The sequence below is a fragment of the Hemibagrus wyckioides genome, linkage group LG13 (genome assembly GCF_019097595.1).
Source record: "Hemibagrus wyckioides isolate EC202008001 linkage group LG13, SWU_Hwy_1.0, whole genome shotgun sequence".
NCBI classification, from domain to species: Eukaryota; Metazoa; Chordata; class Actinopteri; order Siluriformes; family Bagridae; genus Hemibagrus; species Hemibagrus wyckioides.
In genome coordinates, this window is record NC_080722.1 from 14,505,350 (window position 1) to 14,531,901 (window position 26,552).

Sequence of the window (26,552 nt, forward strand, 5' to 3'; positions counted from 1 at the left end):
AATACATATACAGTACATCCTTTAAACAAATCACCATGCTCCCACTTCTGAAGCAGACCATATGCGCTTTTTTTCATCCCTTTTCTCCATCTTTCTTCCATTCTTTTTTCTGTCAACAAAAATGGCTATTAGATTCTCATTTTCTTCCGAAAGCCTGCCTGCAAGTGGCTTAGACTGGATTAATTTCCGCTAATGGTAATGAACTGTTCAGTTTAATGAATGTCAGGCAAGAGTGAGGAATACACGAACAGGAAGGTCACAAATAGTAATCGAGGTGTTTAGTGAGATGTGTTGTAGAGGTGAGAAAAAATAATGCACTGCAAAATGTGACCCTGGTTTGTTACTCTTGCAGAATAATTCAAAATGGTGAGTAGTAGTAGGTGTAGTGATAGAAGTAATACATCATTTGCAGTTATGGCATTTGGTAGATGATTTGGTTGGTTTTCATTTTATACAACTGAGAATTTGGGGCCTTTCTCAAGGGCCCAGAAGTGGCAGCATTGGGTATCTTGGTGTTGTTTATTATTTTTATAACAGCAGAAGTTATAGATGACTTTAATTTTTTAGTCATGAACCAAGCCAAAGTAAACAAACATACCGTACACTGAGATATTTATTTTTTTACTGAATAGAGATACGGAATTTTTTCTCAAAGGCTGGTGAATATTCAGCTCAGCTCAGGGGTGAGGGCGTCAAGCAGAAATCAGACAATCGCGCATTTTACTAACTTGAGTGGAGTTCATGCCTGTAATAGGCTCTCAACTATAAGATGAAGTTGTAAAAGGACTGACTCATCATATTTATATGAGTCCATAAAAGAAGGGACTCTGTTTGTACAGATCCTGATGCAGAGAAAGTCATTTGTGCTGACTTATACAGAGTCCCCAGGTCTACAAAGACTGAATGGCAAGGTTTAAGTAGGAGCATGAAGTTACTTTATCACTCTCTATTAGCACGAGTGTTCTCCATTATGGAGATGTTAGGCTGGAATCGATACAGGGTAGGGGGGGTATAGAAAAGAACACAGAGCCTTGTGATTCTTCCTATAAATCTGCATGGTCCTGTGAGCTCTGTAAACGATTATGGGTGCATTCTCAGAATGGCAATAATCACAGTGGTAATATTTTACATAGCTACCCAGTTCTGCACACAGCAGAGTTTCTGTAAAATGCCAGTCCTTATAAAACTGTCACCAACTGCAAATGGGCTATGTGCTTTTCATGAAAATATCTAGTTGATTCTATTGATCTCCGCAGAAGGCTGATCCACACTGATGGCTTTGCTTTGCCATTTTCTTCCTGAATTGCTGTCTCACAAAGCAGTGAGAACTCTACTTCTTTTTATGTCTTTTTTTATACAAAACACATTCATAGAGGAATATTCCATTCATATTCCAGACTCAAGATCTATATTAATAACATCTTCATTTGTAAGACTTCTTTTTCCAGTTGCTTTTGTCATAACTAATAGACATTCAAGAAAAAATTCATTCAAAAGGTAAGACATTTTATTTTACTTGAAAGGTGACTACTGAACCTGGGCTTAATCTTGGATATTACCGATGACAAGCTAAAACCTGTAAGCTCCCTTAGCTTCATATTCATGTCACCTGTATTAATCATGTAAAAAACAAAATACTTACATTTATAGCATTTGGCAGATGCCCTTATCCAGAGCAACATTTATATAACTGAGTAGTTCAGAGTTAAGGGCCTTGCTCAAATACCCAGCAGTGGTAGCTTTAGCGGTCCTGACATTCAAACTCACAACCTTCTGATCAGTTGTTCAAAGCCTTAACCACTGAGTTACCACTTCCTTCTTATTTTTCAAGAAAAATGCGTTTAAATTTCCATGTTATTGTGTTTAAGGTGTATTTGTGTGAACTGAAAATGCATGCATACACACACTATGTTGCATATGCTTTATTATTTGTTGTGGCCTGTAAGAGAATTTCCATGTCGTAGACTTTATTTAACATGATACAATTGACGTGATCTTTTAAATTGATAAAGTCAGCGCTCTTTTGGTAATTTGTTTTCTTAATAAAGGTAAGAAAAACAGAACTGCAGGGGACCGCAGGCATGCTGGCTAAATTAATATTTTTCTTTTTTTTTCACAGAGAGGGGAGTGCATCTGTTTAATTGTCAGGACTCAGTCGCTGTATTTAAGGAATGCAACTAATGAGAGAAATGTGTAAAATCTTAATTCACACAGCACTGTTCAAACTGCTTGAAACCCCTCGCTTATTAAGCTTGTCGTTTTAAATTTAAAGGAAAAGTAATGATGGCTGTCAAGCAGGCCTATTATATATTTATGCATTTTAATTATTGTACATAGCCTTCAGCTTGCAATTCCTTTTTTCTTCACTTGTGCCTCAATAAAAAGTTTGAATACCCCTGTTAGAATAGTGAAATGTGACAGAAAGAGAGGATCTCTGAGAACTAACAGCTATTGCGGGATATTAGATGTATTGTCATGCCAAAGAACAGGCTAAATCCATTTATGCTTATTATATAAAGACCTGCCTCAGTCTGTCACACATGCTTATGCAATAAAGAGCCTTAGCTTCATGTCCCTTGTCTCTCAGGCTGGCATATGTTATATAATCATGATGTGTGATGATTTTAGGGACCTGGGAGATCTGGCAGGTCAACTAGTTATTAAACTTTTAACATATTAAACATTATCAGCCAACCTATTCATTTCAACAAGCGTGACACACTCTAAGGACAAACAGTAATAATGTGCATGATTCCGATCTACATTTCAGTCAGATTAGCATAGAGTACATTGCCTGCTGTCGATCAGCATGGGTTACTCTGGCCATGTGGATGAGACAGCAGACATTTTGGCTTGTTGATCTGTTCTTCTTTTCTCTAACAGGAGTATCTGTTCAAGTCAGTTAAATTCAACACCAACACCATATTTCTTTGCCGAATATTTGAGGTGAGGTAGTTAAATTCATCGCTAGTATAAGTTCATCAGTGCTGAATTAATGACTAAATCTGTTCCATTGACTGTGTTCCCTTTCTGCCATTTTGCTATGTCTGGACAGTAGCAATAACCTGTAACAAAGGAGCTTATTATTTTCACATTTTTGAGGACCTTCATAAATGTGAGATGAGAATGGTCAGATCAGATTCAGACCAGATGATTATTATTTCATTCATCTTCCTTAACTGCTTTCTCCTGGTCATGCTTGTAGAATCTAGCTTTGGAAAACAGCGAGAGCAAGGCTGGTACACATCCTGGATGGGACGTCAGATTGTAATATATAGAATAATGGGTGGAACTTTCCACTGGGCCCTTTGGTCAATAAAGTGCTCAGAAAATCTATTGCAGAAGTGCATATGAAATCCTCCAGGTGCTGCTAGGCTATCTGTGCAGAGAGAAAAGCAAACATTGCACCATCCTGAACAATATCCACAGCTTAGCCAAAAAAATGGACTTGGCAAACAATTCTGAACAAAGGATAAATATTCATTTTTTTCTCACAATGGTAGGTAGTAAAAAAGAGCTGTATCTGCACATCTCTCTCTGTATCTCTCTCTCTCTCTCTCTCTCTCTCTCTCTCTCTCTCTCTCTCTGTTGTTCATCCACCGAAACAATGTCTGTCTCTGCACATAGTGATGTGACTTATAATATTTGTATTGAATACTGAATGCTGTTGTGTTATCCGTGGTGATCTGCTCAAATTAGAAATGGAAGCAACACTCCAATCACAAGAGTGCCATGTTTTTAAACATTCATGTGCTCTCAAACTATTTCTCTGTCTGATCTGAAATCGCTGCCACTGTTAATAATTTAGCTAGCCTGTCTGGCACTGAAGACTAGTAGCAATGGTGGGATAGGTACAAATGGCATGCCAACAACATTCTGCATCTCACAACACAATTCACAAAAGCCTGACAAACTATAATGAGGCACAATTTGCACGATTGCATGTTCATTAATCAACAGTTGCCAGAGCACTGAAAACACATCAGAAGGCAGAAATGTTGCAAATGGGAAATTACTATTAGACCAGGGTTGAGAGACTAATGCTACTGCAAATATTACATAGCTATTACAGACTAAGCATTACTTAAGCACCAATTAACATGGTACTGTAGGTTCAGTAATTGGGTTTTGTCATCCTAATGAAAGCGCCCATTATGTTTTCTTTGTAATATAGCTGAAGCATGTCTCATAGGTAAGGACTTTGTTTTCTGTTTGGGTACAAAAGATGCGTACCAGAGCTTAAGCTGTCTCAATGGAGCAAAACATAGGGATCATAGGAAATGTGTACATAATTATAGCTGATACAGGGATAAGTGCTGCAGGATTACTGTCTTGATTTGTTTGTATGTTAGATTTGCATGACTATACTCCATATCTTCTGCAGTGTTAATCTGTTTCAAGTCAGTTACTGTACATGCTTATGGGCAGGATGACATTTGAGGCTGTTAGAATTAGCTGCAATATAAGCTTTATTTGCTTGCATTACATTAAGCTGGGTTAGGCCATAAATAATTGCCTCTCTGCTTAATCAAGACATAATCTACTTTTATGCTACAAATCCCCAGTCTGATACCATACCATAGGGATTCTCAGTTTGCATCTATTAATCTTATCATTAGAAATGCCCTAAACTGAATGTTGCTAATTTACATAAAGCTAATCTTCATTTATCACATCACAGTAAAGTGATCAGGAGGATTACTCTCATTACTTACTGACCAACCTACCAGCACGCGGAGGACTTTTCTGGAATTATGGTCTCATGTCAGGTCTGTTTAGTTCCTCTCCCTTGTGACTAATAGAGCCACTGTTAATCACTTAATTAAATTAATTAAGCCAATCAATGTAATATAAAGACTTTAAAGATTAAATCGTGATTATTTTTTGAATGCAAGTAATTCACTGTTATTATTAGTGATACATATAAAAGGTATTATGAGGATAAACAGTATATTGGCAATGCAAACTATCAAACTTGGGAATATCAGACTTTATTATTATGTTAAATAATAAATATGGACATTGTAACATCAATGGTAAACTTGAAATAAAAAAAAATAGCTTATTCATTTACTGTTACTGTGCTGTTTTAATTCTCCGTCTTATTTCTGCCATGCACATGTTCACCAGTCTCTTCAGCTGACACCCCAACCCTTTATAGCTCTAGCATCATGTTGACTGTCTTCATTTTCTGTGCACATGCAGCACTGCACTCTCGAGCATATGGGTTATTGAGGAAAGATACAGTTGGAGTTGGAGACAGACTGACTGGAGACATCTGGTCAATACTGTACATCCTGAACCACTGCTTAGAGGTATATCACCTAGGTAACCAGGTAGAGGATGTACTGGCATTCTTCTGGATGCCATTACAAACTCAAAGAATTCTTTTCATCTCACTTCAAATTACCTTGAGAGGCATGAAATGTACAGAGCATCAGTGCATGTTGAAGGGGAAAATCAATTTTTTTTGTCTCTGAGGCATGCTAGAGGCTTTGTGCTAGGACTCCTCCTCGAGAAAAAATAAGTAGTATTAGAATCAGAAACAGAGGCAACTGAAAATAAAAACTGGACTGGGACATGGGGCGGGTATCAGAGCTTCTAATGTGTAACTCGCCAAAAAGACAAAAAGATCAATATGGAATCTGGAGATTAGCTTCAAGCCATGGAGAATTTTTTCTTTTTTTCACTATTTCCTATGGTATACACACACTGAGCACTTTATTAGGGACACCTGTACTCCTACCCATTCATGAAACGATTTAATCAGCCAATCATCTGGCAGCAGTGCAATACATAAAATCATTCAGATACGGGCCAACAATTTCACATCAACCATCAGATTGTGAAAAAAAAAAAGTGAGCTAAGTGATTTTGAGCATGGCATGATTGCTGGTGCCAGACGGGCCGGTTTGAGTATTTCTATAATTGCAGATCTCCTGGGATTTTCACACACAACAGTCTTTAGAGTTTACTCAGAATGGTGCAATAAAGAAAAACAATCCAGTGAGCAGCGATTCTGCAGATGGAAACGCCTTGTTGATGAGAGAGGTCAGAGTGAATGGCCAGACTGGTTCGAGCTGACAGAAAGGCTACAGTAACTCAGATAACTATTCTGAACAATTGTGGTGAGCAGAAAAACTTCTCTGAATGCACGACACATCAAACCTTGAGGCAGATGAGCTACAACAGCAGAAGACCACTTCGGGTTCCACTTCTGTCAGCCAAGAACAGAAAGCTGAGGCTGCAGTGGGCACCGGCTCACCAAAACTGGACAGCTGAAGACTGGAAAAATGTAGCCTGGTCTGAGGAATCTCACTTTCTGCTGAGGCTCACAGATGGTAGGATCAGAATTTGGCACCAACGGCATGAATCCATGGACTCAATCTGCCTTGTGTCAACAGTCCAGGCTTGTGGAGGTGGTGTAATGGTGTGGGAAATGTTTTCTTGGCCAGTTTTTTGGGCCAGTTAAAACCAATCAATCATTACTTGAATGCCACAGCCTTTTTTACTGCTGCTAACCATGTGCATCCCTTCATGGCCACAATATGCCATCTTCTAATGGCTACCTTAGAGTAATATAATGCACCATGCCACCATGCACCAAGATGTCTCAAACTAGATTCATGAACATAACAATGAGTCTGAATCCGGTACAACTCCTTTTGGATGTGGTGGAACAAGAGATTCACAGCATGAAAGTACACTCTGCAGGAATTGCGTGATGCAATCATGTCAGCATAGACCAATCATGTCTCAAAGGAATATTTCCAACACACATGCCTGAAGAATTGAGGCTGTTTTGAAGGTTCTACCCAGTATTAGTATCATGTTAGTATAGTTCAGTGAGTGTGCATATAATATACCGATTTTCATTGATGTTATTTTTATTTTTGCTCTTTATTTTATGACAGTTTTTTAGTAGTTTAGTAACAAAATGTGGATTGAGTGATACATACAGCATGCCTTTCATCAAAAAATCTGACGCTGTGTTGTGCTACAGTATCTCATCCAGCCCACTGGGAACAAATATGTCTACTGAGATGAAGAATGTAACAGTGTGAGGTATGAATTTGTATTCCGTGGCTGTCTATCACGATCCTCAGTCCTTACACGCATGGATAGTCAATGTTCTACAGAAAATCTCTACATTGTACGGAGTTGTGATCAAACCAAGAGACATATCAGTGAATGTGGCATTGTATATACAGTTGGAAAGCTTGTGTGTTTATATATGTGTGTGTTTCCAGGAGGATGCATTCCAGGTTTCAAAGCATCGACACATTTATTATTCCATTAAAGCTGCCTGAGGTCAGAGCACCACATTAAGCTTGGGCTTTGAGGAGAGAGTTGCTGAGAAATTAATCTAAAAAAGACAGTCACATTAGATACCAGACTTTCCAGCATCTAATTCACTTGTTTTGCTGTGCTGTGCTATACACTCATCTGTTTCTAATCAATCAGGGATATGCCCTCTAATGACCATATTGCAACATGACTTGCAACCCTGCTTTAAATGAACATGTGGAAAGGCTTGCTGTTGCAGTAAAGCAGCTGTACTGATGAGTGGTTTTGGAGGTCATTTCAGTTAGACTGTTTCCAAGTGAGAGCTGGTGAAGTCGCAACAACTGCTGTTCCACTAATGAGCAGTAGCCTTTGTGCTGTGCTGTGCTCTGTGTGTGTATGTGTGTGTGTGTGTGTATATATGGGGTTTGTGTATAATTGTGTATGAACTCTTCTGTTGCAAGGTAGCAAGGTAGAAGGCAAGTAAACAAAGCCCACACAGTACTTGTTAAAGAGGAAGTCCATGGTAGATCCTGATCTTCTGCCTCTGTGGATAATGGCTTATGGTATGCTTGTGTTTGTTTACTCTTCTTTTCTAAGAGTCCATGATGGGATGTTTTGCTATGCTGTATCAGCAGCTAATACATCAGAGATAGAACAAGTATTAATATGGAGGAGGGGAGGAGAGAATTCTCTGGACCAAGCAGAGAGATAAAAGAGTGAAAGAGGCTATGCTATTATTCTAAGGAAAATAAAAATAGGAAGAGCTATCTGGGAGAAATTTTATAAATATCTCAGTCAAGTTCATTTTTAATTTTGGTACTTTGCAGGATTCAAACTGAGGCCCCCAGCTACAATTTCAGTGAAATTTAAAATGCAGTCTTTCACAGATAATTACTTTTAATATGTACTTCCTTAATCAGTCCTGGGAAGGTATTTGGAGTGTGTAGGTAGAAGCTGTGTGGGAAGCCAGAGGCCACCGATCTGACAATCAGCCCCTACACTTGGATGAATTTTTTTCCCCTTTATACTTGAGAAGGAAAAAAGAAAAATCTCAGGGGGTATTTTCCTTTGTCTTTGCTCATTGTTGATGTCCAATTTTCATTGCTACTTGATGTGGAAATTGGATGGTGACATAGAGAGGTTACCTGACTATCACTTGATATTCCATCAGTGTCTCGGTTAATTCAGAAATCACATGCACAAACATGCCTGGAGCAGTGGGTCACGTATTCTGCCTAATCTTGATTATGTTCCGCCCTCGTGAAATGCATTTGTTTATTGAGTGCAATCAGACCTGATTTCACAGACTGGGTTTCATTTTCCAAAGCACATTAGTGATTAAGGTTCCATCACATGCACTTTTCAGCTTTGTAAGCGAAAGCTGATGGTAGAAATTCTGACTAGCAATGCATAATTAAGTGGTATGGAATCAAAGAAAGTCATTAGTAAAACTTGCACCCAACCCCCTCAGCCACCCCCTTCTTCCAGTAGCAGTAGTGATGGGAGTGTGAAAAGATGTGCCATATTCATCTCATCTCACTCCACTTCGCACAGCACACTCACATCCATGCTCCTGTCATCCATCTGCACCAGACAAAGCACTGAGATGAAAACTCAGATTACCATATCCATGGAAACTACAGGAAAATCCTTTGGAGATCTCATGAAAATCACTGTTGTCTTGCATTTCTGGAGTTATGGGAAGGCCTAATCAAAACTCTGCTTGCTCTGAATTTAATAGACTGGCCGTCCTTACGATAGCAAATTAGCTTAATGCTTTACTAAGACATTAAAAGCAGTTTTAATTAGATTTTAATGAAACCTAAAGACGCGTGTCCATCTGACAGCTACTGGTATGGAGACACTAATCAACTTCAGTCCTCTGTCAGACAGGACAACAGGAGCATGACCAAGCAGAGGAGAGACGTATCTGTGCTGTTCCTCGCCTGCATCCGTGTCTCTGGCAAGAGCCTTGCTGTGCATGTTAAATCTGTCAAAGCAGATAAGCAGCAGAATAAATCCAATTCTCCACCACTGTGGTTTTCCAAGATTCTTCCAATTAAGCATACAGTACATACTAGATGGCAAAGCTGTATTCTTTATCCCATTACTTAAGATTGAAGCTATGATGACTCTTCGAAAAAATGAATTCATAACATTTCACAAATTGATTAGTGTATCAAACCTTTAATGTTTATTTCATACAACGCTACTATTCCCCAAATGCATATTATGCTCGTGACTCCCAGCAAGAGGATGGCACTTGATGGAGTCAAATTGTTCCCTACAGAGATTAGATGAGTTCTGGTGCGACAATGTGTCTGATTCTTGCGTATGTCAAACACAAGAAATGCTTTTAATGAACAATGACAGTTCATACAACGCCACAGTTAACTAGAAAATAAATGTCCATTCACAATGAATAACAGTATAGGTGGCATAGCAACAGTATATAGGGGAAATCCGGCCATATGTGAGGGAGACTATACTCACATACACTATATTGCCAAAAGTATTCGCTCACCTGCCTTGACTCGCATAAGAGTTTGCAATCGAAATTTCGAGGTTTACTTTTATCAATACACTGATGCAGTAGAGAAGTTATAAGGAATAATACATGATGCCATACCAAACATGATTATCTCCAATTACATTACACCCCTAATTATGTATATATACACTATATTGCCAAAAGTATTCGCTCACCTGCCTTGACTCGCATATGAACTTAAGTGACATCCCATTCCTAATCCATAGGGTTCAATATGACGTCGGTCCACCCTTTGCAGCTATAACAGCTTCAACTCTTCTGGGAAGGCTGTCCACAAGGTTTAGGAGTGTGTTTATGGGAATTTTTGACCATTCTTCCAGAAGCGCATTTGTGAGGTCACACACTGATGTTGGACGAGAAGGCCTGGCTCTCAGTCTCCGCTCTAATTCATCCCAAAGGTGTTCTATCGGGTTGAGGTCAGGACTCTGTGCAGGCCAATCAAGTTCATCCACACCAGACTCATCCATGTCTTTATGGACCTTGCTTTGTGCACTGGTGCACAGTCATGTTGGAAGAGGAAGGGGCCGGCTCCAAACTGTTCCCACAAAGTTGGGAGCATGGAATTGTCCAAAATGTCTTGGTATGCTGAAGCATTCAGAGTTCCTTTCACTGGAACTAAGGGGCCAAGCCCAGCTCCTGAAAAACAACCCCACACCATAATCCCCCCTCCACCAAACTTTACACTTGGCACAATGCAGTCAGACAAGTACCGTTCTCCTGGCAACCGCCAAACCCAGACTCGTCCATCAGATTGCCAGATGGAGAACCGTGATTCGTCACTCCAGAGAACGTGTCTCCACTGCTCTAGAGTCCAGTGGCGGCGTGCTTTACACCACTGCATCCGACGCTTTGCATTGCACTTGGTGATGTATGGCTTGGATGCAGCTGCTCGGCCATGGAAACCCATTCCATGAAGCTCTCTGCGCACTGTTCTTGAGCTAATCTGAAGGCCACATGAAGTTTGGAGGTCTGTAGCGATTGACTCTGCAGAAAGTTGGCGACCTCTTCGCACTATGCGCCTCAGCATCCGCTGACCCTGCTCCGTCAGTTTACGTGGCCTAACACTTCGTGGCTGAGTTGCTGTCGTTCCCAAACACTTCCACGTTCTTATAATACAGCTGACAGTTGACTGTGGAATATTTAGGAGCGAGGAAATTTCACGACTGGATTTGTTGCACAGGTGGCATCCTATCACAGTTCCACGCTGGAATTCACTGAGCTCCTGAGAGCGACCCATTCTTTCACAAATGTTTATAAAAACAGTCTGCATGCCTAGGTGCTTGATTTTATACACCTGTGGCCATGGAAGTGATTGGAACACCTGATTCTGATTATTTGGATGGGTGAGCGAATACTTTTGGCAATATAGTGTATGAGTATATGGTGGTGGTGGAAGGTGTGTATATATTTTCCCATATATCTAAGTGAGATATGAAGTGAACACTACCTCCATTCTCAACAACATATAAAGATATGTAACATTGCTTAGCCAAATGCCCCCATAAAATGCAACTGAGTGGTTATTAAGTGTCTACATGTTGGTCCTAGAAGCGTAAATAAGGAGAGAAGAAACCTGTCTGTCACTTAGATTCATACAGAGAAGGGATTTCTCGGAAAATAACTCTATATTTCTATTATTTATCCTTCATACAACCTAAACTGCTCATTAAGTGCATATACAAGATAGAATCTATCACCATGACAACTGCCTGAAGCTGAAGGCATCCTAAAGTGCTAGAATGTTAGAATTGGCAGAAGAGGTTTGAGATTTAAAGGCACATATATAAATATCTGTTGGATCCTATCCGTGAGACAAAGGATAATAAGAATCTGTGATGAACATAGAATTGAAAAATGGCCCATTGAGGGAAAGTTATGGTTGAAAATCTCATTAGGGCAAAATTACGCTTGAAAAACAACCTCCTAGTTGACTGTCAAACTCTCAGATTTATACTTATGAGGTGGACAGTGATATATATTCACCAACATCCCTGTAAATACAACAATATTTTCTGATTTATTCATCAGGGCATTTTTAGAATAAAGGTTATTTGTAAAACTTAGGACAGCAGTGAATTGCTATTGATTAGATTCTAATTTAATTCTCCCAGTTGTGCTGCTTAGGGCTGTCTGATTTCCCCTGCAAGAGCCTGAAAAGATGCATGAGCTCATGCTCACAGTGTGCTCTGTGTGCAAATATATATGACCCCCGATGCTTCAATTACCTCTTGATATTCTCTGGCCAGATTCTTGCAGTGAATTATCCCTGGCATGATGTCAGCCTATGGGTTTTAGCCACTCCTGAGCAAGTGGAAGGGCTCCCCCTCCCCTCCCACAAGCCTGTCCTCTCCACATGGAGATGCAGTTCCATGGAGGCCATAAACAAACCTCTCAGTTTGGGGCTGAGGCAGGTGTTGCAGTTGCAGGGCCACATTCAAAATGTTCACCCTTCACTGCGACCAAGAGATAGAGGAGGGAGGGAGGAGAAGAGTCGGCACATCTGAGCGAGAGGGAAGCTTAATCCATCACCTTTAGCTGATTGTGTAGAAGAGTGTCCAAGTCTGGCACAGCTCCACTTATATCTAAGCCTCTGCGTGATGTGTGTATGTGTGTGGTGCATTCATTTGTGTCTGTTAAACGCTGTTTTGTGAGCCTAGCAGGTTTTTTGATGGTAGCCCAAATGTGTAGTTGAATAGGTTTGTTTTGTGCATGTCCACTAGTGAGTATGACAAATCTGTGTGTCTGTCCCCTCAAGCACATTAGCATTTGCGATTATTTGATCTCAATCATTCCAAATGTAACTGACAGGATTAAAATCACAGAGGCAAATGTCAAAATCACACACATTGCTTATAAAAGGCAACAACACCACTTTTTGCTTGGAGCAATTTAAAAATGCCAGCATGTGTGAGACTGTAAGCAGCAAGGTCACAAGGAAAAATAAAGCTTTTTGGTTATTCAGATTAGTGGTCTAACAGGGAAGAAGAGTATAGCTGATAACAACGAATATGGAAAATTGCTTTAAAATATTTTGGCAGGAGGGCAATGTGTATGCTGGCGACTGCCAATATCCACAGCCCAGAGCATCTCTGAGTTAATTTAATACCCATGAGACTGCACCTCTGGGAGCCTAGAGTGTTAGCACTACCAGAAAATGCATTGTGATGTGACTAGACCACTCAAACCTAGAAAAACACAATCTTTTTGCTCCTTAACCGTAGCTGTCTGATGCATGCCGCAAACGTTCAGCTCAATGCATTCAGTTTAATTCTCAAGCCCATCCCAAGCCTCTGTAATGAATGCAGCAGCAATCTAACATGGAGTTTCTGCCTGCTTAATTGGCCAGGATGCTTCTAAGCCGACCACAGAGGGAGCCTCCATAGATAAATTTCCAGAATAGCACAAAAAAGTGGAAGGGAGTTTTAAAATTCAGCTCCAACAGGCAACAGTCCCTAGAGTAATTTCACATCTGCTCATCTCGCCTATACCACTCTGGATTTATCCGTGCAGCATAAGTGAGAGCAGCCACATGAACATGTAAAAAGGTTGCGATGGCATTAATATTCATGACTGAGGCACATGGGGCCTGGGACATTTTCTTCTACACTGGACTATCATAACAGGAGCTCCAGTACATAGGTTGTCGGTTTTAGAATGAACACGGCTATCAAACTCTTTTTCTACCATCTTGCTACAGATTATTGTATCAACCTGTGTTCAACTCGCATGTGCACTCACACGTGCTTCTGTAAATCTTATTTGGGTTTTGCCTCTAGTGCTGCCTCTACTGCTATCACTCAAGCCAGAAGACGGAGCTGTCAGAAAGAATGTATAGAAAGTTTGTGATGACTTTAAAAGGCCAGCAGTTGTGTTGCTAAATATATTCTCCAATTTGAGCCCAACCAAGACCGCAAAAATGCCATAAACATATGTCATGTATTTCATTTGGCCTGCAGTCACTACTATGTTGCAGATTTAATTAGATGTTGACAATATGAGGCATGTGTGAAGCCTTTAGCCATCAACAACTCATAATCCAACTAGTCCCAAAAGCTTTTCAGTGAGGAGAAAAATAGCATTAAGCATTCTCCATTACAAGGCCGTAGCAAGACTTCTTTTCATGAATTAATTTTCACTGAACACTGATCAGGGTTAATGATCCAAGTGAGTTCCTCAGAATGAGTTCATTTATGGCTCATCCAAGAATCCTGTATACGTTTGGGATATGTCATCATTTTGCAATGACATATAAAATATATTAGAACTCCCTCTATTGTAAGCCCAGTAACATTTAAAAGGAAAAGAAAGGTCATCTCAAATATTAATTTTTTACCAACAAGGCATGTGTAGAAATAAAAAAAGTGCTATTTAATTGGATAACCAAAACGATCAATACCCGGTTCGCTAGCTTTGACGATGCACATCTTGTACAGATCTTCCCTTGATTATAAAAGATTAAAGGATGAAAATGGAATTTTTTTTCTGTAAACCTTTCATTAACCCTCGTTCTAACCTCATCCGGGTTTCAGCTTAGGCCACAATCTACCAAATATTCCTCAAGAGTTTCTCTTTATCTCTGTAATATCACTTTGGATAACAAATCTGGGGATATGACCTTGGAAAGAAACGCCAGCTTTATTCACAAAATTATTCCAGAATCATCTGGCTGCCATTTTATGCAAGGTAAGCTTGTAGTTAAGAGTTAAAGGGGCTGATCCTGATTTGTTTGGGAATCCCACTGAACAATAATAATAATAATACAAATAATAATAAAAAAAAAGTTGAAAATCACAATTCAACAATCACATTATTCAGTCTGGAAAATGCTCCCAGATATGCCTATAGACATAATCTGTGTGCTCTTCAAATGGAAAGCAGGAGGAAAACATGGCTCTTGGGCTATAAGGATTGTGTTGAAATGTGCTTCTTGACTGCTTCTGCTGAGCCATATCTGATTAGATGTCATCCATATTCCTAGAAAGAGACTCAGGTAGGTCTCATATTTGCAGTGAATGACTCTGCATGCCTTCCTAACTGTCTAATGTGCTTTTGTGTGTTTATGTAGGACCAGGTGGCAATGATTCTACAGCTAGGCTTAGTTGCATCAGCTTATTGGGTTACATCCAAAAATCAATTCTATGAGAGTCTTCCTTGATCATTATCTTGTCAGAGTGCGCATTCACAGATTTGTTTAATTGGTGTTAATATTTTTCAGGATAGGGTTATAATAAAAATGATTAAGTACTGTCTTTGCAGGAAATGGAGTTTTAGTTCAAAGGAATTGTTTTTTGTATTAAGCAGAACAGCCAAGTAATGTATAGAGTCATAAAAATAAGCATTTATACACACCTGACAGACTGCCATGCTTATAGTCTTGCAGAATGGAATGAGCTGAATACCACTGATGAAAAGGCAATTTGTATGCTGCATATATTTTTTTAAAAGAAATCCATTTGTGATTTGTGTGTTTGTGTTTTGTAGTATGAATAAGAAAGGGAAAATCTGAGTATAAGACCGAAGTGTTCAGCTGTTGGGCTTTCTGTGAACGTATGGTTTTAAAACCCCTGAGAAATGATGTTATGTATTATGTACATACATAATTATCTTATGAGATTATGTATTTATTTATTTATTTTTTTGACATTTAAAAACACAACTGCACTGCACAGCAGCTTGGGATGTGACACAGTATCAAGTTCCTTCTCCTCTGAAGGGTGTGTGCAGCAGCCTGGTCTGTCTGGCTGACTGCTAGGCTTGGCAGTTTGTGATTGAGCAGAGAAAAAGCCCTCCTTTTTCTTGTTTGTATTGACAGTAGCTTGAATGCCTTGTTTTTACCTCTTATCTTAAAGGTTTTGAACAGCACCTGCACCTGAATCTGTGCCACACTTACATGGCGGTGAGTCAGAGAAAGGCTAGGCTGCAGTCTTCTCTCTTATCTCTCACTCCCTCCATCTCTCGGCCCCACCCTCCAAACAGCTGCCGAAACACACTTCAGAAATAGCTTTACGCCGCCATGGTACAAATCATACAGCACTCTCCAACTCTGCCAAATTACAAGTGGGAGCTGTGTCAGGCAAAAATATATCAAATGCATTCTGATCTATAATAAGACTAACACTAGTGAAGAATTCAAGAATAATGTCAGTGTTCTGGCGGATGACAGCTAATGTTAATACCCTTCAGAAAGGACAATAGTGATCTGTGCTAAAATATAAAGAGTCAGTTATAACTGTCTCTTTGATTTTTAACGTTATCCCACTCCAATACTGTTTTTTCCTCTATTAGGAAGCAGAGGTAGAAAGTAGAATTACCAACCTGAGCAAAACTACTGCTCCAGTACTAATAATTCATTGAGTAAAATTAGAAGTGGTGACAATCAATTAAGAGCAAATTAGTAATTTGCTGAAAAATTGCTTGAGTAATTGCTTTGCAAATTACTTGTGTATATGTCTATAATTGGCACAGCTAGCTCAAAAAATGTGTACTTTTTTATCCTATATATAAAGTAAAGCCAAATCCTGGTTTGTTTTCAATAACTTGCTGGATTTTTCGATTTTTCTAGCTAGCTCTATATAGACAGCTATCTAGCAAAGATTGTTCTTTACACATTTTCTGAGTGTTTCCTACACACTGTAGCAGCAGGTATTGAAGATATAATCAACTCAACAGGGAATTGCTGCTGAACCTCAAACTGACATGCCTTAAGTTGAGAGCTTTTCTACTGTAAAACATCAATCGATTGGGCTAGCTAGTCTACTTCACTCAGCTAGCTAATGGCTTACTTGTACATGTTTCTGCAGGTTGGAGATGTTTACAAGTTTTGGCTTACATACTTTACAGATCATTTTCACACTGTTTCATCTGAAGCATTAAAAACTGAAGATACTTGGGCCAGGGATGCTCATCTGTCTCCAGTTTTCTCAGGCATGACTAAGCATTTGGCACCTGAAGTGGAGAGTTTTGGCTGAAAATTGCTTTATTTTCATTGGGTCTTAAAATTTCATTATTTAAAAAAGTGTCTTTTAATTGGCTTACATTTCTTCTGGTGTGAAGTGCATTATTGTTTTTTTTTTTACTCTGTAAGGGTGGTCAAATAAACCTAGTGAAGGGGATTGTTTCATTTTTTTTCTTAAGTAAATAATACAAAAAATACAGTATTTTAATTGGCTTACACTTTTCTGGGATGTAATGCGTTTTTGTTATTTTTTATTCTGTAAGCGTGTTAAAAATAAATGTAGTGAAGTTGAATGTATTTTTTAAAAACTCAAGTAAATATTTAATTATATGAGAGAGAGGGAGAGAGAGAGAGAGAGAGAGAGAGAGAGAGAGAGAGAGAGAATAAGAAAAACATTACAGAGCATGTGAAATCTTTTTAAACAATTATCCAGTTTTATTACATCCCATGATAACACTCCTGGTTTTTTTCCCTACAAACATGTTGGAAAGAAACAATTCAGTGAGTACACTGCGTCGTCTCCACGTCTTTCCTGACGAGTTCAGGCATTTGGAACTTGTTACTATGTTCATGAACTGTTCACAAACAGAAGGTGCTCCCTTCTGATAAGTTTTTGGTGCTAGAAGATAATTTCTAGCAAATCCCTGTGCTCAGTCCTGACAATGGCATTGTCAGGAAAAAACATTCTTTGAGTAGAATGTTTGTGCTTTCCAAACTAAAGTACAAAGAGGCTTATCTGCTCACTTGTGATTACCATTTTAATAGCTTTATTTTGAAGGTAGAACTTTGTCGCTTTACAAAGCACTTGAAAGGTGGAAGACTTTGAGTTTGGCGTCAGTGTAGTACACAAGTATGCCTCCATGAAGAGATCTCATTTATTCATTGTATTTTTATCTATGTATGTTTTCATGCAAACCAACACAAACGCCACGTGGCTGTCTCCGAATGAGATTTTGAAGGGACATTGAACATAAGAACATATTTGCACTGCATAGCAGTTTCACATGCAAACAGTCAAGGCTGCGGTCATCAGTCAATGTCATTCTGAGCTAAATCACCTTCTTTCGAATCTTTCACACAAACAGGGCTGCACTGGCAGATATGACTATGTACTGACTGTGAATGTAGGAGAGAGTCAGGGTTTTTTTTTTTGAGAAGGAGGAAGAGAGAGATTGAGAGAGAGGGGATGAGAAGAATTGAAGGTAGATTGGTCTGGAGACTGGGCTCATCACAGCCTTTGAGTCCATCAATAACAGTGAGGAGATTTGTCAGGGCTGATTGGGACACAAAAATGTGTGTCCCTGGAGTGTTACTGGAGGAAGACCTCTGTGTATGTTGTGCACTTCATTTGTGTCTGGGGTTCTGAATCCATTGCAAAAATAAACTCACAATTTGCAAATCTTTATTGCTAGGTCTTGTCAGGAATTCTAGAAGAGGTGGATGCGAGGGCAGATTATTTATTGCGTGATGTCTAAACAAACAACCAAAAACTGTGAAGCATAAACACAGGACAAAAAAAACATCCAGCCTACAAGGCCAGACTGTGGCTCACACTAAAACACATGAACACTACAACAAAAACCTTGACAATGAGATGCTGAAAAACTGGAAATGGAATTAAACTGTGGTGCTAATGAAGGTGATACAGGAAACTGGTGTGAGTGATTAGTTTAAATGATGTGCTGGGGCTGATAGCTAGTGGAGTTTTATGCCCATTGGCGTTTCTATTCTTATGAAAACATAGTATAATTATTATCATATCTAGGTATCTCAATTAATTGTAATGCAGCTATAGAGATATCTATTCAAGCTTTTAATTTTGTTATTTGTGAATGCTATGAGGTTATGGCTTTAGCACATTTTACTACAATATATCAAAGTTACATATTCCAAACTAACTGATCTTTCGTAATCTATTTTCTATCATTTATAATCCTAGAACATACTTCCACCACATAATAAATAAACATCTACTGTTACACCGTTAATGTCCGCACTGAATGACTTAATCATTATGAATCTTTATCATTATCATGTGATCTTCAGTGGTGCATACTTTATATGTAAATTCTGTGATGTCTCATAAATGGCATTAAACTTTGCTGTCAAGTGAGAAAAGAGGCTAAAAAACAAGAAATAGGCCACGGCTTGGTGCATCCATTAGATATGGTAATGCTGTGGCAGTATCAGGTTAATAATACAATAAATATAATTACACCAAAGGCATGATAGTATAATAATAGTATGTAGAATTATACCGTATTATGGTTCAGATTTTAAAAACCACAGATACCCCAAAGTACTTTAGTGTAAACTGCAGTGGATTTTCCTAAGGGGATGTGTGTTTTTCTAGCTGCTTGTGTGAACTGAGTGTGCAGTGATCAGCTGTGGTGTGAGCTTGTGCAGCATAAATGTGCATAATGCAGTGAGGAGATAAGGCATCAAAGCTGCACCTTACACACACACACACACACACTTGCCACTGTCGCCTACCAACCCCATGTCCATTTACTCACTATTAATTAAAGAGCTGAGCATTAATTAAAGGCTGAGTTCTGCTCTGTTCCTCCTGTTCCTCTCCCTCCTTTCCTGTGAACACATCCTACTCTTTCCCTACTCTCTCTCCTTCTCTCTCTCCCTCTCTCTCTCTCTCTCTCTCTCATTTTGCCTTGTTTCCTCACTCCATTTGTCTCTCTACGGGGTGAGAGAGTCAACAGGGGGCGCAATTAATAAAACCAAAATACACATTTATTTATAATAATAAATACCCCTGAAGGCACATGCATTTATAATCTTGTTTGTGCACTCATACATGCAGATCTCCATTATTCCTCTGCAGAAGTTCTTGGAAGACTGTGAGGAGCACTGACTGGTGATGAGGATCATAAGCTTCATGTTCACTGTTCAGTTATCCTGTACAAGATATATTTTAACTTCAAGTATATTTTTAACTTTAAATGTTTTTTTTCTTTAAATTATCTAGTGAATGGAAATTGAATTGAAAAAATCCCATATGTATATTTATTCAGTTATTTTGCACTTACAAAAAAAGTGTTCAAACCAGTAAAAATTGATCATTTTATGCTGAAAAGGCTTAGATATATGTGATGGATGAATACTCCTCTCTTCAAGTAATTTGATCTGAAATTAGTCCCCAAGGTCATAATTCCCAAGTAGAACTATTTTACTGGCTTTACAACATTTTTTATGTCTTGCTGGAGGGAAAATTTTCAATTATCAAGGTCAGTCTGCTCCAGTCTGACAAAATTCCTGGATGGATTGGCAAATGGATTGGCAAACTGAGATCTCTATAGGAAACACTGTTCCTCTCTTTCTACCTGACATTTTAAAATCTATTTTAGATAGTTTAATTATATTATTATTATTATTAATAATAATAATAATAATAATAATATTAGTGGTAGTGGTGGTAGTATTTTGTCATTGTTGTTCAACATTCAAATTTACTGGTTCCCCTTAAAATGTTTATTTTTGGTTGAAATAAAAAAAAAAGTGTCCAAATTGTAGGATGTCCAAAACATAACATCCTTTGGTTACATTTATGCTTACTGGTAGTGTTACTGGATATTCTTTAAATATACTACACCTTTCTCATGAGGTTCTCAGATTTCACTAAAGTGAAGTGTAAATGAGAGTAACAGGCAAGTTGTAATCACAAATATATTTGGATATGCTGTCCACACAAATTGGTATGGAAATAAAGTTGCTTGGACCAAAGTGAAATATACTTGATCCATACACAGGGACGGTCTAAATCAAATGAAAGAAATAATAAACGAGAGTTTTTGTGTGCTTTTTGTTTATGTGGACATTCAAGTAAGAGTAGAAGTCCTATTTATTCATGCTGATGAAAGGAAACCATAAAATTCTATATAATGACTGCCAGAAAATGGGAAAGGAGAAATAAAACCATCTGGCTGGTAGACATCAAGACATCATCATCTTGCCATTGACGCGAGTCAGCATTAGATGACCAGTACACAGAAAGCTGAGTATGAATAAAGTTTTAGACAGAGCTGTATCAGACTCACCTGCTTCATGGCTGCTCATGCAATGTCACTTACTATGACTAATTAATCAAGTCATTTATTCCAGTGTTTCATTCAGAACCACCACCATTCCCGCTGTTCCAAACCCTGTGCACAAAAAGACATACAAACACACAGTCGTTTGCCTGTCAGCCATGTTCTGGAAATTATGAGAAATAAAAATCAGTTGGGTTTTAGCTTTCATGCTTGCTTTTTTTCTTATATTGTCATTAGTGTTCATTATTTGTTCAAAGGCAGGTTATAATTTTAAAAATGACTAGCAATTGCGAGTGGATTTCAATGCAGACTTAAAGCTGTGTGTTGTAGGTAAACAGTTGTGACTCAGTATACCCATATAACCAGCAGCAATGCAGTTAGTGGTATTTACGAATGGTAGTCCTACAGATTTGGGGCTGAATGAGAAGGAATATGAGCAGAGGAGGTGTGAAGGGGATAAGAAATTAGAAAGGGCTCTCACAGTGCTTTTTGTAGTACTTGCTGGAGGAAAGCTGGTAATCACTATAGTTTTACAGACTCTGAGTGTTACGCTGCTCTAACATGGATGTGTGTATCTCACATAGATCTCCCAGCAAGAGTCCAATAAAATGCGCCTCCGATTCAACCACATAGATCCTTTGGGTAGTGACATTAGCACCAAGACTGTGTTATCTTTGCATTTGCAGGCACCACAGAGCTCTGGCCAAACCTGCCTTGTTGTCCTTCTTCTTTTTTTTATACTAGCTCATTCTTATCCCTTTTCCCTTCACACATTTTTAAACTCTGCTTAGCCTTTCATACAACCACCATTCACTGTCAGAATAAACATGCTTTGTGATAAAAAATGACCTGACTTGTGGACACACACACACACACAATTTTTTTTATCCCTGTGAGGAACGTCCATTGACATAATTATGTACACCATAATTTAACCCTAGCCTTAGAAAGCAAAAGGAAACCCTGTGGTTCTTTTATTTACTTGTTTGTTTGTTGTTGTTTTTAATTAAACCTCATGTTTCAATTAAATGAAATGCCCCCACAAGGGCAAAACTGTCAGATATTCCTGTCCTTGTAGGGCCCCACCAAGATACACTATAAAATCAGGCACACTCCACATATACATAGAATCTAAGGTTTGATGTTTTTTGACAACTAAAATGTTATAAGTAAAATTATGTTCCAGTAGGATGAAGTCATTTCCCTGAATTAACTAAAAATAATGACTGCATTACCTTGCTTACTACATACTAGAGAAATGTAATTATCTCATGAAGAAAAACGTTAGATGTATTATCTAGGTCTGGTATATTTACAGATTTTTTAAATTCTCTTTTATCTTCTTTCTTCTCATCTCATCTCTTCTCTTCCCTCCTCTCCTCTTCCCTTTTTCCCTTTTCTTCCCTTGTAGATGTAAAGAAGGTTACCGTGGACTTCGCTGTGACCAGTTTGTTCCTAAGACAGACCCCATCCTCTCCAATCCAAGTATGTTCATCATGAATATTGACCGGTTTTCTGGAATTTGTGAGGAACCTATTTGTTTATTCCTTATACAAGACAACTGTGGCTCAAACTGACATCTCATTATCAAGTCAGATTTCAGTCTATGCCCTTTAGCCAGAGTTTACATCAGTGATGAAACAAAGCCTCAATATGAACCCCAAATAAAGTCAATGGAACACATAATCCTTTTTAATTTGCTTTCTTACTTTCTTTCTCTAGTTTTAGATTTATTTCATCCATCTTGAAATGCTCTTGTTCTGCAAAAGTTAGGGAGGGCTTTCCAAAAATCAAATATGCTAAAAAGAAGCTAATTATGCTCCAGCTTAAGTGCTGAAATTAGCAGAACATTACAATGCTGCAGTCTTAAGAGAAAATAGTTTTTAATCAGCATGCATTTGCATCCTGTCTTCTCTATGAGACAGCTAGGAGTTTAGCAGTTGAATGTGAACCTATTGGCATTTTAAACAAAATAGTTTCAAATGCATTTTCTATCACGGTACAGGTAGATTTTTTTGGACTAAAGCAAGTCTTTGAAGGTTCATGGTTCATTAGCGACTGAACATTCTGCAGGCAGGCCTTGTTTTTCTGTCATTTGAACAGAATGCAGAGAAAGGCAATAATTGTCTTGCTAATTTGAGGTCAATACTAAAATCATTAGTTTCTTTGGAGTTAGATTGGACTCTTGATTGGTACGGAGGGCATTTGAAAGCAGATTAAGACAGACACTGACAGATGATTTCAGAAGTTCATAGAGAGACTCATTTGTCTTTAGAGTGTTGGCTTTGTCAATGTGGTTTAGAGTTTTAGACTTTAAAGTGGTTTTTACTATACAGATTGTTTCAACACAGCTTAACCCCTAAGTAAGCTGTAAGCTGACAGCGGCATGAAAAATCCATCTCTCATTCCATCTTTCAGATGGAACTAAAAAGAAAGAATCCTTGAGAAGGAACAAGAATCCCAAGGAGAACCCCACCCTCCGATTCACACTGAGAATCATGAGATTTTTTTTTTTTTTTTTACATCAAATAGTCTAGGTAGTCCATTCTAGCTACCTTACATTATCCAAGCCATTTATTTTGTTGTGTGACCAAAGATGGCAAAGTGTAAATCCTTGGCAAAATAGCGGCTTAAAAATCTTGCTGATTTTGTGGTTTCTCAGAGCTATTGTTGTCTTGTGAAAGCACAGTGGGAAATAGAGAGGAAAAAGCAAAGGAGCCAATGCAAGGAGAGATATCCAGCATGAATCTTAGAAGTAGCTCTTTCTGAGAGGCCTATGAATGCTTTTGCTCTTAAGGAGTGATCTTTTACAGTGAGTAAGATAGAAACCTAAACTTCCACTTACAGCTGTTTGAAGTCACCGAACCTGCTGTGTGGCTGGTAATGGAATTTGGTCTGCCACATCTGTTTTTTTTTTTTTTTCCACAGAGAACATTCACTGGTGTCTATATACAATACTACAAAAGGTGGATCTCTCTTTGCTGGGAACCCCATCGTCTTTATCATAGATGCACCTACATTATCTCCCTGCTACTGCACCTGTATGGTTATGGGGAAAATGGCACAGCAATTTGTCAACAAGGCTATTTATGGTTGCTTCAGCATCCAGTCTTTTGTGTTTTTTCTTTTCTTTTTTTTCTTAACCATTTTTTCCACTTTTTTTCTTTCTCAGTTACTAGTCATTGTTAATTCTCACTCACTAACTGGATCACCTCATCTGGGAGGGTGAGGATTATCTAATACTTCCTCTGAGACCCATAAAACCACTCACAACATCTTTCTTTAACTGCTGCTCATGCATTGCTAGCCAGAAGAAAGTGCCATCTTCCCTGTTCCATATGAATGTGCTCAAAACAGCTGTAGTAGGCAAGAGTCTCTCTGATTGATACCCCCCAGGGCCATCCAGAGAGCCTGAGTAGACCAATTGTTCTCTTCGACTCCCAGTCATGGATGGCTATGACATTAATACTCATGATCCCCCAGTGATAGGATGCTTAGACTGTTTCTTTCACAGTTCCGACAGAGACGAGCCAGTAAATCCAGATAATGTGCTTGATTTACAATACTGCCATGAAAACAAATACAGTGTGTCACAGAGCGACCCTCATAACGAGAAATCCCAAGACCAATACATCATGTCACATTACACGGTTTGCATTTTTCATAGCTCATTATGTATCCAATGTTTCTTTATTCCACTCTGTTGAGGTCTCTGTTTGTTTTCTTTTCACTCAGCTGCTACGCCCGGTGTTTGTTTGTGGGTCAGTGCGTCTTTATTCACTTAACCCACCAAATGAGCCACAAATCACCCCCTGGAGGCTTTATCTGCCACCAAGCATTGTTGTTATACTTTTTATGTCTTTTAAGCTTTTATCCCTCTTAAACAATCTATCCTTTGCAAACTGGACCATAGAAAATCATCATCAGCCATCATTCTTTATCTTTAGATTGACCATCACAGAGGTCCAGCAGGCTTCTGCAGTGCTCAATCTCCCTGATATGAGCTCTCTGTGCTCAGCTTTTAGCTTTAGCAGAACAATGACTAAAAACAGTGCAGGTCAGCCTCTACTGAAAGCTCACTGCTTATTTGTGCAGAATGTCAGGTCAAATGTCCCTACCATGTTGTCTGCCACTTTATTTGTTCTGGGTGGGGGTGGGGGTGGGGGGGTTAAAAGCCGGAACGAATGGCTTAGAGGAAAACTTATGAGATCACTTTTCTGTTCATAACCTTCCGCTGATGTTCAGCTGCAGAATATACTGTACGGAGGAACTTGCTATGTGGGGGAGCTGCAGTCCTGTTGGGGTCTAACTGTGTATCCAATGACTCAGACTTCATGACTGCCCATGGCAAAGCCTCTATTTTGGTATCACGCTGAGATTCCTCTAAGGTGCACTTAGGCAGGCTTTCAAGTCTTTCAAAGTGGATCATGTGGGACTTGAATCAATTATGTTATTGTTTCCATACGATACATGGCCACATGATTTATTGGTGTTGTGTCATTGTCCACATTGGCATCACTGGAACCTATCTCATGATGGCAGTCTCTCTCAAGGGTACTCTGTATTTGGGATGGGGCAGTATGCATTATATGCCGGTCCAGAAAAACCAATACACAAGTTTAATGATGTCGTGGGTACAGCTGGTGACAGCACCGCAATTACACATAGATATATGTGGCTGTTTGGGTGGGCAATCAGAAGCACCAGCTGCTTGAACATTCAAGCTGCTCTGGCAGCATCGATATGACTTCCTGTTTTGCCACCCATGCCTTTTGTCTCTCAGAGCTTTAAAAGGCATCTGTTTTCTCCACATCACATATTAAATAGCATGACTCTTGAGTAAAATGTATTAAAACAAGCAATGCCAGCACATCTACCTTTGTAGATACAAGGCTTTAAATTCCAAATTCATCTAGTCCCACAATACAGCACAGTGTGATGGAATAATTACAAGCTGTCAATAAACAGTGGGCTTCCTCTGTAATTGATCAGACATGTAGTAGTCGAGCTGGAGGGAGGATGAGCCACTAGTCTATATCAGCTGCGGTTTTACTTCTGCAGTCATTGTCTACTGTGTCTATTTCACAGCATAGCATGCTCCTCAAAACGGGCAGAAATCCTGAGAATATCCCTTGTTGTTCAATGTAATTTCATTTGAGCTTTTCAAAGCTACTTTAGAAACAATAGTCTCTACTTAGTCATTTCCTCATGTAATCAATCTGACCTGTTCTAAGCCCTGATGCGTTTACCAATCTTACTTAGTGAATATTTAAGCAATCTGTTGTCTGCTGTCATCACTGAGCAACACATAATGTCTATTTAATGTCTATTACATTAATATGCCTCAGCTAGAATTATAGTTATCATTTTAATACTAAATGTGTTTAACTACTGCATGAAAATATTCATAATCCCTTGGCATTGAGAATTCCTACAATTTATCAACTAACAGATGTTTCCTGTCTGAGTGTTTTATTTCTCTTTTTTACGTCTAGTATATCCATGAAAAATAATCTTTCAACAACCTTGGGAAGCCACGGTCTATTTAAAAACCTTAGCCCACCTCTGTCAGAAAAGCAATTATGTGTGAGGGTTCGCCTTTAATTTAAATGAGATTATGTTACAGTAGCATGAAAAAGGGGTGCTGTTCAGATAAAAAGAACACAAGTGCTCAGCTCTTTATCAAACCCTGAGGTTCTGGGGTTGAGCGAGC

General features: G+C 38.8%; 1 protein-coding gene across 2 annotated transcripts in view; it reads left to right on the forward strand.

Annotated features, from left to right (window-relative positions):
• The window catches only part of nrg3b (neuregulin 3b), a 127,563-nt gene that overhangs the window by 89,587 nt on the left and 11,424 nt on the right, over positions 1-26,552 (forward strand). For both annotated transcript variants that reach the window (XM_058405435.1, XM_058405436.1), the window contains exon 3: positions 22,251-22,324. In XM_058405435.1, the coding sequence (XP_058261418.1) occupies positions 22,251-22,324 (74 nt within the window). The remainder of the gene's footprint in view (positions 1-22,250; positions 22,325-26,552) is intronic.